Source organism: Phyllostomus hastatus, unplaced genomic scaffold (genome assembly GCF_019186645.2).
Source record: "Phyllostomus hastatus isolate PE091 unplaced genomic scaffold, TTU_PhHast_1.1 phas_contig_58, whole genome shotgun sequence".
NCBI classification, from domain to species: Eukaryota; Metazoa; Chordata; class Mammalia; order Chiroptera; family Phyllostomidae; genus Phyllostomus; species Phyllostomus hastatus.
In genome coordinates this window covers 30,232,776-30,244,550 of record NW_025333916.1, presented here as the reverse complement: position 1 = coordinate 30,244,550, position 11,775 = coordinate 30,232,776, and the positions used below count along the sequence as shown (strand labels likewise).

The 11,775-nt window shown below is 45.1% G+C and overlaps 1 protein-coding gene across 1 annotated transcript in view; it reads left to right on the top strand.

Moving 5' to 3' along the window:
• Positions 1-2,056: 2,056 nt before the first annotated feature.
• The window catches only part of ZSWIM6 (zinc finger SWIM-type containing 6), a 185,861-nt gene continuing 176,142 nt past the window's right edge, over positions 2,057-11,775 (top strand). Inside the window, exon 1 of the mRNA XM_045848206.1 lies at positions 2,057-2,684. Coding sequence (XP_045704162.1) covers positions 2,057-2,684 — 628 coding nt within the window. The remainder of the gene's footprint in view (positions 2,685-11,775) is intronic.

The window sequence follows — 11,775 nt, the reverse complement described above, 5'->3', positions numbered from 1 at the left end:
TAAAAAACTTAAAAAATCTTATTTTTAAGAGGTTCATCTGCCATAGAGATATTCTTCCAGTTTTCTGCCCAGGCCTTTTCCTAAGCATTGAGGAGGTGCCCAGAAAAACACCAGAGGAATCTACAAAAACATAATGTCACCAAAATTTTCCTAACAAGTAAGGCAGCTATGAAAAGTCTGCCAGTGTCCAGTCCCTCTGGGACCTGCAGCCCTTGGTAAGGCCTACCAAGGGGAAGGGCCAAGAGCTGGAGCTCGAGGTCTCCCACCTCGGCCATGAGTGGGAGATTTTCTTTAAAACTCGGAAGCGCTCTATCCCTTTAAATTCAAGCAACGACGAAGGCAGGTGTCAGCCAATAACCTTAATAGATGCGAAAGTGCCAAAGGAGATAGTTCATCTTCTACAATAGCGATAGTATCAGTAACACGGTTTACAGTAAAAACAGAAGGTGGGGCATAGAGTAAAGATGTCTCTAATGTACTAATTAGGTCCGTGGCTTGGACCCAGATTTGACCAAACTCTGCGGAGCGCAAAGAACAATGTCCGCAGGGTTCCTGGTTCAGCTCTGTACTCGCTTCTTCGCCAGCACTCTTACGCCAGCGAGCAGAACTCTCTATTCGCTTTCGTTCGCGTGCTACCCACTGGCTGCCTATCCCGAAAAGGGAGGGCCGTTCGGGTGCCCCCAGGGGGTCAGAGAACGCGGCGCCCGGCCAGGAACTCCTCGGCTCTCCGCAGTCCCGCACCCGGCGCCGAGCCGGGCCGCCGGTCTAAGTGCGCACTGAGAGCGCTCGCAGCCGCCGTCCGCCGCCGAACGTCCCGGGCGCGCCGTCTGCAGCCGGCTGGTGGTGCGCGCGCGCTCGTGGGGCGTGTGCGCGCGCTCCCGTGGACTGCGTACTCACAAAGGTGTGTTTGCTAAATCCACTACCCGTGTGTATCCTCCACTGGGCCTGAAGCAGGGTCTCCGGCGGCACGGCCGCAGGGGAGTTGAAGGCTGGGTCAAGTTCCCCAGCTCCGCGCTGAGAAGAGGGAGCGCGAGGGCAAGGCGGCCGCGGCCCGCTCGGAATGCGTGTAGCCCAGCTGCGGGGTAGGTTTCGAGCGCTCTGCGCGTTTTCGGACATCTTGGCAAGCTCGGCCAGCAGCCCAGTCCCCGGGACCGAGCGGACGTGGGACTCGGGGCTGCGTGCGCTGAAGCCAAGCTGGGCAGCGGAGCGGGCGCTCTCCTTCCTCACCCGTGTCTACAAAAGTGAACTGGAAAACAGCCGCCGAGCGCAGCCTCCGCCTTCTTCCCCCGCGCCGCCGCAGCCCCGGCTGGAAGTGGGGGGAGTTCCCCCGGGCTAGTCGGAGGGGAAGCGGACAGCCGGGCGACTACAGCCGCACCTCCTCCGCCTTCCTCTCCACCCCCGTCCCCTGGGCTCCACGCCGCATTTCTTTGTTTTGAAAGCGCCTCCTCCGCCCAGAGGCTTTTCCCCCGGCGGGCTAGTTCTGACCGGGGGGTGGGGCCTCGGCCCGCGGGCCCCGCCCCCCACTTAGCCCGGACTCTTCTCTGGGCTCATCCCCCTACATTTCCCTTTCCATCCCCGCAGCGAACCACGAGGCGCGCCCTCACTTGCGGGACATCAGAAAGAGGCAGGGAATTGGAAGGGGAACTTCAGTAAAGGGGGCGCAGAGACCCATCCACTTTGGGCCAGGTCCCGAGGCCTGCTCTCTCCCGCGGGAACCCCACCTGAGCCCCGCCCCACCGCGTCACGGAAGCCTGACATTCTCACAACCCACCGGCACCCAACCCCGCCGCCCCCGCTACCCCCGTGTCAGCGGAGCGCTCTATTTATGTTTCTGCCCAGCGATTTGCATAGGCCACGCCCCTGGCCCTAGGTTCCCCCTATTGGTGCCCCGCCTAAGCCTTGACGTCACGGTAGAGGCCCCGCCTCTTGTGCCCGTACAAGGAGCGGCGGGCCCTAGATGGCAGCGTGGCGTCGCGGCGGCGTGTGCGTGTCGCGCTTCCTTGTGCCGTTTATAGGGTCCCGGCACTTCCGCTGTTGGGTTAGAAGCGGCGCGGTCATGGCGGAGCGCGGACAGCAGCCTCCTCCCGCGAAACGGCTGTGCTGCCGGCCGGGCGGCGGCGGTGGCGGCGGCGGCGGCAGCAGCGGCGGCGGAGGAGCGGGTGGCGGCTACAGCTCTGTCTGTCGGCCGGGCCCGCGGGTGGGCGGTGGGGCTGCGGCGGTGTGCGGGGGCGGCGGGGCGCTGGGGTTGCTGCCGCCGGGCAAGACCCAGAGCCCCGAGTCGCTGCTGGACATCGCGGCGCGCAAGGTGGCGGAGAAGTGGCCGTTTCAGCGCGTGGAGGAGCGCTTTGAGCGCATCCCGGAGCCGGTGCAGCGCCGCATCGTCTACTGGTCCTTTCCCCGCAGCGAGCGGGAGATCTGCATGTATTCGTCCTTCAACACCGGCAGCGGCGCCGCGGGCGGCCCCGGCGACGACAGCGGCGGCCCCGGCGGCGCGGGCGGTGGTGCGGGCGGCGCGGGCAGCGGCAGCTCCTCGTCTTCGCCGGCCGCCACCTCGGCCGCCGGGGCCGGGGTCCCGTCGGTGGGGGCCGCCGGGGCGACGGACGGTGGCGACGAGACACGGCTTCCTTTCCGCCGGGGCATCGCGCTGTTGGAGAGTGGCTGCGTCGACAACGTCCTGCAAGTCGGTGAGTCACGGGGCAGCCTTGGGCCGGTCGGTCAGTCCGTCAGTCCCTCGGGGGCGGGGCGCGTGCCCCCTTTCCTTTGGTCAGCCCCTCAGCCCGGCGTGCGCCCGTACCCCTGGCCGGTGCCCTTACTGGCTCGGACGGTCCTCTCGAGCGGAGCGCCCATTTCCTTCCCGCCCCTCCCCGCCCTCTGTCTCCCCGGACGGGCCAGCGCTAGTGGGAAATGAATCAGCAGGACGCGCCCCGCGGCGGGGTCGGCGGGGTGGGTGTCGGGTGCCTGGGACCCGCTCCGTTCCCCGCCCACCTCCCGAGGAGCACATCCTGGAGAGCTGCTCGCTTCTAGGGGGGTTGAATGTGGACAAAGGCGCCGGCGGACTGCCGGGCTCTGGCATAGGGTGTGTGGCGGGGCCGTGCGGGGCGGGGGAGGGGGCGCGGGCCGCACAGACAATGCCGGTCGGGGCCGAGCCGCCGGCCGGGCTACGCTCTCCCTCTTCTTTCCTCTTGTCTGACGTTCGCTCCTCTTTCTTTCTCCCCTTTCCCCTCCCCGCCTCTTCGTTTTGAGGAGAGGGGAATACATTTTCATGCCACTTGGCGGCCGCTCTTAGGGCTTCGACGGGCTGGCGGCAGCGACGCTCCGGGGTCGCTGCGGCGTCTGGTCTGGCCCAAGCAAGATCCGCCGCCCGCCCGAGGACTTAAATGTCTTTTTCTCTCTCCATTTATTCTGTTTCGGAGCAGCGCTGGAGGGAGGGGGCGGTGGGCTGTACCCCTCTCCTGAGGGATGTCTTGCCCCGAGGACACCCCGAATTAAATGGCGCGAGTCTGGGAAGGAGCGGCTCGCGCTTCCCTTTTCTTCGGGGCCGCGGCGGTGCTCGGGGGCTGTTGCCGCCTGAGTTTGGTGTGCGCTGGGTGGCCCGGTGCTCGGTGCGAGACGAAGAGCAGTTACGGTCTTGACGCTCGCTGCCAGCGGCTGCAGGAGCGCGAGACCGAGGGGCTCCGTGGCCGCTCCCGCGTCGCTCCTGCCGCGGCCGCCGGGCAGCCGGGCATGACCCCCCACTTTGTTCCGATTTTCAGGTTTATTTGTGCCCCTTTCAGTTTTCTGTCACCCTCCGAAAAGGGGAAACCAAACAAAAGAGTCTCTATTTCTTTTCAGGGCTTGTAAAGTAGAAGATATTTGACAAAGGCGAGAGAGGACTTGTGATTTAAAGCTGTACAGCTCTCCTTTCTCTGACAGACATTGAGAGTTTTCTCAAATACCGAGTTTAAAAGCTTCCCGTTTCCCCACCCTAACCCCACCCTAGGGTTTTAATTTTTTCTCCCCTTGTGCAGATAGCTTTTTCAGCCATAGCGAAGGGAATGTTTGAGCTGACGGAAAAGAACAATGCTTATTAGTGAAAGTATCCCCTCCCCATATTTTTCTCTTGATTGCAAGTAGCGTATTTTTCCCTCACTCTCCTATTGCTGTGTACTTTAAATTGTATCGGTGAACAGGGTACCTAACGAATGTGAAGAGGTTTGGAAGCATCAGTCTCTGATTTTAAATTCTTTTCCGTAGTCAGGCCCTTTTATTTTTATCTTTGGGAGTTAGGTGGAGGTCTGGATAGGGGCCCCAAGAGAGAATTCAGATTTGTTTTATAGTGTCTGGTTAATTTGAATTGTAATACAATCTGCAAATGTGATTTTCTGCATGGTCATTTATTTCCAAAGGCATCTCCCAATGTTGCCTTTTCTAGGTTCAGCACCCTTTCCTTCTGTCTTAAAGGGGGTTCAACTTTTGAGGCTACCTTTTAAAAAAATCTAATTAACATTCTTTCAAGTTTTTTCTTGTTTCCTGCCTGGTTGAATGGGTTGAAAGGCATCTATGGGTTCTCAATATAGCCAACTAGAGTTTGCGAATTTTTATGGCTTGGCTGGCAACGTTGAGGTTTTTCTTCCCCTTCTGTGCTTGATTCTGCTTGCGAGCAATGAGGAATGACAGGAGAGCACACAGGGAGGGTTTCTTGGCTGATTGCATTTAAACCAGGAATTCATTGTGAAAATAAAGCCAAAGAGTGATAAATAAAAGATGCAATCTTCTCTGGGAGACAGACACACAGCGTTGGCTTTGCCTGCTTTCATCAGTGAAGAGGCCTGGGTGAGTTGTAAAAGAAAATAGTAACTTTTTGAATAGTCCCCAAAGGGGAAGGAGACCACTGAATGGAGTTGGCATTGGTTCACGTGAGGTAGGATGATGCTTCTTACAGTTTTGAAGAGTTGACCACTTTTTAGGAAATGCATTCATCCTAAGCTGCAGAAATTGTGGAAAATATTCCCTGCCCTACACCCAGTTCTGCTGATTTTCTTAACTTCCAAGTTGCGTTTCTTGTGCCAGTCAACTTAGAGATGGAAGGCTGTTAAATGCCTGGGAGCTGGCTCTGTGAGATAGAAAATGTATGACCATTTTTTTTTTGACCGAGAGTGGCTAGATTAACCATCTAATTTAGCGCTGAGTGGTGGTTTGAATTGGTATACTAACTCAAGAGGCTTATTTTATAATTTTGTGATTTGAGGTAGAACTCTCTTTGCCTCAGAACTTGAAATGGGAAAGAACAAAGTACAGTGTTGATAGCATCATAAGCAATTTTCTGGTATTGCAAGATTACAAGTTTCTATGGGGAGTATTCATTGACTTTTGTAGAGCTGACTAAATTATAGCTACAGTAGGGAAAATCTAGTTCTTGGACTTTATTTTACATTTACACTGTTGAAGATTATTTAAGGATCGAGGGACAGAGAATTGAGACTTATTGGAAATTGAACATACTTGGTAGTTATTTTTCAACTCCTAGATTTTAAGAAGACATTCAAAGGAAATAAACTTCTGGTGTGGTAGTTGTAATCAGTATTTAATTGATGCGGAGCTCACCATCAGTTGATTATAGAAAGTTTTAGATGAAGGGTAGTGGCTTATTTTTGTTAAGTGACAATGTATTGGAGCTATTGTTAAAGATGCTTGTGTGTAAATATTATTGATGCTATTTAAGTAATGATTTAGGAGTCACATAAAAAATTTCCCCAATATTTTGCCTGGGAAAAAACTTTGTAATATGAGCTAAAATTTGAATTGTAAATAAAGGTACATAAATGTAGTTGTGTAAAATGCCTACAAATTTGTGCAGGACTGAAAACATAATAAACCAAGTTAAACAGCTAACTGGGGCAAGTACATCTAGCATGTTTGACCGAAGGCTAACAGAGAACTCCAAAAAATTCTTTAAAAAAAAAAAAAGATGAATAAACCCAGTAGAAAATGGGTAACATGTTTCACAGAGAAATGCACATGATTAAATGTACCTCACTTTACAAAGAGACACAATAACATGCCTCCCTTATAAAGAGACACAAGTAAAAATAACATGCTATCTTTTTCTGTCACATTGATGACAACTAACAAGATGGGTAGGCAGTACTCAGAATGGATGAAGGAGGTAGAAGAGGATGCTGTTTCCCTGCTGTTTGACACAATATTTCTGTGTTGTTTCTAGGAATTTATACTGTAGATATACTAACATTAGTGCACAAAGGTGTTCTGTACAGTGAGCAATGCTCATTGCTGTATGGTTTGCAATACTGAAAAGCTTGGAATCATCTACACTTCTATCAGAAAGGAACTGATTAAGAAGTACTCATGGAATACTCTGCAACCATGGAAAAACTTGAAGTAGATTTATACATACTGACAAGAAAAGGTGACCTGAATATTTTATTTTAAAACAAGCCAATTGTTCATATAATATGCTGTGACTTCTGCTTAAAACAAATTGTTTAAAACATTGAATAGTGGGCGTTTTTGGAGAAGGGCAGTTAAGTGAATGGGCAAGGCTTTGTGGGAAAGTTTACTTTTCATTTTATGTCTGCTTTCTGGTTGGATTTTTCATAAAACTAGAAGCTTATATTTTTGTAATACAAATCTTAGAAAAATTATTCTTGTCTTTTTAGGTCATTTATATTTGTGTGCATGTGCATGTGTGTGTTCCCTTTCAGAAGACCCAATGGACATTCAATTTTATTTGGCTTTGAAACACAGCCTCCTTAATTGTGACTATCATTTTAAAAGCAAGGAATCTGATCTCTAAATAAAACAAAACTAGGGTTTTATATGAGAAAGAAATAGATAAGGTTTAAAAGGTTTTTTTTTTTAATGTCATCTTTTAAGAAAGCTGCCCCTTTTAAAAATTACACTACTAGAGCTATACTAATCCTACATCCTTACATGCTTCATATTTTTGTGTTTGAAAAGTAATTTTCTTTAGTGATGCAAAATGAGATTTTTACCTCTCAGAAGTTTACTTGCATATACATATGACAGAACAAACTCGAGTGTTGAAAATTTTTATAGGATAATCATTAAACTTGAACTGCTTTTGACCTTCAGCTGTTATTTTAAGAGGACAAATATCCTAGAAAAGAAAGCAGATTATAGGTAAGTATAAACATTTTAGAAACAAAGCAGATTATAGGCTACTATTTTGTAAATGGTAATGAACTACATGGAACTTGCAAAACCATTTTTAGTTACCTTTCGGATAACTATGATACAATTTTAAGAATGGTGCTTTCTCACAACAAAAAAGCCTAATTTAATTTTCTTGGTTTATTAATTTTTGACATATCTAACTAAATGGGATTACTGTAAATTAGAAAACATGAGCTGTTTCCTCCTTTAAATGGATAGGAAGACTCTGTCTCTTTCTGAGGAATAAGTATCAAATGGTAATTTGGAAAAAAAATGTTACATAGTCTTTTCCCATGAAAAGTGACTCTTTTTTTCCCAATCCTGGCTAGAGTCTCAAAAATAAAATGTGTTGGTTATATTTGTTTAAAAAATACAAGTATCTTTACAGTTTTTGCTTTCTTTGCCTAGTGTTCTGCTGAGAATATGCTTTGTACATGGTTTTCACTTCTTTAAAAATAAGACTAGTCCTTTATTTTTTTCATCTAAAAAGGGTAGCTAAAGCAAGCTTTGGAGAGAATGCAGTGCAAAATCTGCTTTTCACTTTGAAAGATTGACTTTCAGCTGATAGGAAGCAAACTGTTGTTAAGCCTATGCTATTTTATATTTGTGGAATTCTTGAGTAATTATTCTATGTCAGCTAATATATATGCATATATATATTTATGTATTTGTAACTAATTTGATGTCACAGGTGAGCAGAAAAGGAGACAAATGAACCCAGATGTCATTTGAGTATGTTCCAGTGACCTCTGCGTATAGATGCACTATTCCACTTCTTCTTAAAATAAAAGAATGCTAACATGACAAAGCTGTTTTTATGAAATATTTTGCGTGATAGCTATTACGGACTTGCAGAGTTATGTAGATTTTTGAGATGAAAAGATAATCTCAATTCCAGCTTCTTCCATTTTACTAATGGGAAAACTGAGGCACAGACATGTTGAGTAATTTGCAAAGTTAATTTTGTGTCTGTTTTTCCACTACTTGGCTGCCTCTTAATTTGCTGCAAATGTTTGGTAAGCCTCAGAAATCAGAAAAATAATCTAGAATATAAGGTGACTGGACTGTTAGATTATTTGCTAACATTTTTCCGAATGTTATAAAAGTATTTCTAGACAGCATTTTAATTTCAGGCCACATTCTAATGGCTTCAGTTAAAGCATTGATTCTAGCATACTAAATACATGATAATGTGAAACATTTATAGACATTTTTAGAAATTGTAGAGATGTTTTAAAATGAGACTTAAGTTTAAGAAAAGTTATGATTGCTAACTGTATGGAACTATATATGTGAATGCATATGAAAATATGCATACACCCATGTAATAATGAATTTACTGAAAGTTTAAGTGCTTGTGGAGACGTGAACACCACCCAATAAGAAATTCAACTGCTCTGAATTTAATGTGTTTATGAAACTTACCTGGTAGTGTCTTTATTTGACCTGTTGTACAAATTTTATTCTTGTTGTCAGTGTCCTCCCACCAATAAATGGTACACACATAACCTCTAGATACACTTCATTCACGTGATTGATGTGGCTTCAAAACTTAGTAACCTCTCTAATTTTAAAGGCCCCTTTGGTTTGGGACTTTTCTTCAGTGAGCTGAACATGATTTATGGTGAGCCTCCTATTACTAAGGCAACAAAATTTCCTAATAGTAATAATAGCAATTAACACTTTCATTGTAATTAACCATGTGCCAGATACCGTTCCAAGTACTTTATATTTCTTAACAGCCCTGTGAGGTACCTCTAGTTTTTCATCTTACTGATGGGAAAACTGAAGCATAGGAAAAAGGCACAAGTAATTTTTGCTTAAGGTCACACAGGCTGGTAAATTATGGAGCCAGATACAACCTATCTGACAGGAACTCCTCTCTAACCTTAATACTGTCTGTGATGCATCATCATGAAAGAAAGTGAACCTAAAAAAGGTTCATCTTTAGGTTTTAGTCTCTTGCTACTTTCTAGAGTGTCATTCACAGTGGCCAGGATTTTAAATTGTATTCATAGCTATGAATTATAATGTATATTTTTAAAGTTTGAGTTGAAAACCTGTATTTTAAAATTGCTTTTTATGAATAATTTCAGCTTTGGAGTATGGTTGTGTGGGGTGACCTTTAATTATCTTCCATCAGATGTTTTTAACTTTTGAAAGACAACATGTAGGCTAGATCTAATTGTACTATGTATGCAGCGAAGGTAATTTCTCAAACGACATTAAAGAAATTTTATATTTATCTCATTTAAGGCCCTTAACTGTTATGATTAAAAATTACAATATTTCTTATTAAGGTTAAAAGATAAATATTCTTAGAGATAGTTTATTGGAAGGATGTTAATTGGAAGGATTCAATAGAACCTGCTCGTACATTGCAGCTTTTACTAACTGAATAAGCTGATCAGATAAATTGGAAGAAGCTTATTTAGTGAATTAATGTGCCTAAAATTCAGGTGACTCATTGTCTGGTCCTGGCTTAAACAGTCTGTTTAAAACATTTTTCATTGTTAATTGGTGTCAGATCCATAATGTTGGGAGGTATTGTACAGAAAAAATGCCTAAGAAGGTAGCATATAGAACAGGGGTGTCAAACTCATTTTCACTGGGGGCCAGCCACATCAGCCTTGAGGTTGCCTTCAAGGACCAAATGTAATTTTAGGACTGTATAAATGTAACTACTCCTTAACTAGAGGCAAGGAGCTCTGCGCTGCCCCCAGGTAGAAACAAGGTGCTGGGCTCGACAAAACAAGGTGGAGGGCCGGATTCAGCCTGCGGGCCTTGTGTTTGCCACCTGTGACGTAGAATGAGTCTACAGAAGCAAGGTTAAATTTTTGTACTTACTGTAAACACACAATACAATTTAGAATGCTACATGTGCCACGTTGTACCTGTTAACTATTTGCTGACAGTGATGAGCATTTTTATACATGAAGTATGGGTATTTTATAATTATAGTATAAAGGGCAGCGCCTGGAACCTCTTCTTTGTGTTAATGATCTTTCTCAGTAAAGGCCTGCAGAAGTTGAAAGGGTAGTGCACTCACTGTGTTTGTTACTGCTGAACCTATGCATCCTGTTACTGCTTTATATAACTCATTTCTATGAAGAAGGTGGTCGTGGATTTTATAAGTATTTGTCATAAAATAAACCTTTAAAACTCTAATGCCAGAAGTTTATAATCTGATTGTGGTATGTGAATAAGGACTTTTTTTTTAATGTTTGCCCTGTGTCTTTTTGTTTTTTAAAACCATTAAGTTTCCTTAGCATTTAAGATTTTGTACTCTTGGCATCATTTACTAGTTTTCTCTTTCTTCCCTCCCCCAGTTATCACCTGCGTTACTTTTGTCTTATGCTTTCTGTACTTTCTCTAGACCCACGGTAAAGCTGAGGATTGAAATGACTGATGACTGCTTTGTGTTGATGATGGAGTCAAGTAGGACTTGAAGGCAGGAGATGGAATAACCTCTGAACCCAACCTGCCTCAGAGCTCCATTTTCTACATCCCTCCCTCCTTTCCCTTACTTTCCTTCCTCTCTCCCTTCCTTTTTGGGAGTTGGAGAAGGATGTTGGGGGAGAGACAAGTAGGAGGGAGTGGTAGGATAAAAGGCAAGAACTTGAAAGAGGTAGGAAGTACCAATGACGAGAATGTATTCCATTCCTTTCTATCCCTGAAGTTGTCCCCTTCCCTCTAATCTCCCTTGATTTAGGGAAATAAAGTTGAGGTCACAAGGACCTATGTGTTCCAGCTGCTGCTTGGTTGTTATTTTTAGCCTGGCTGTACATCAGGCTGGCACCAGGCCATGATGGCACAGGGCCAGCATGTTGTGGGACTGTTGGCAAGTGTCAAAAACCTAAGTTTTTAGGTATCAAACTAAACTACTTTTCAGACATACTCTATGCTGTAATATTCTGCTTACCTCAGTTTTTCAAAGTGGCATGTGCATTTTTTTATTTTTTAGAAAGGATTCATTTTTGTTACTAGTCATACTACTATACATTTTTGATGGGAGAAAGATTTAAGGATTGCCATATCAGGTCAGTCTTATATCCAGCTTGACAATTTTGGTTTTGTGGTGGCACCAAAAGATGTGAAATTTACTTGATTAATTTAATATGCCTTGGGTGTCTTTAGAGTTGTCATTGCTGTTGAAGTGTGGAGTCTGAATTTGTTTATATAATTATAGGTGTTTTTAAAACACCTATAATTATATAAACTTCAAACATTTAAAAAAATACATGTACTGATTTTTGTGTAGTTGTCAATGTTCTCTTTGCTAACAAAGTTGTGCGTGTTTAGGTTATTGCTGTAGGAATATACTTAACAAATAAAAAAGTCCAGTGTTTATTGTGGTAGGAAGCAGCTAGGTTTAGTTTGAAATATCAGTCAGTATCTGGGTCTAGATTTTGTGTACACTGAAGTCCATATTAAGTGGACTGTATTTGCACACTGAGTTTCAAACTTTCGGATGCATGCATGAACTTACGGACTTAACAGTTGTACTCACAAAGAAGAATTGTTATATTTGTTCTTGAATAATTTTGGAGAGAAATAAAAAGAATGTCATAATATGAACCTGTATCTTCGAAAGGGACTTTG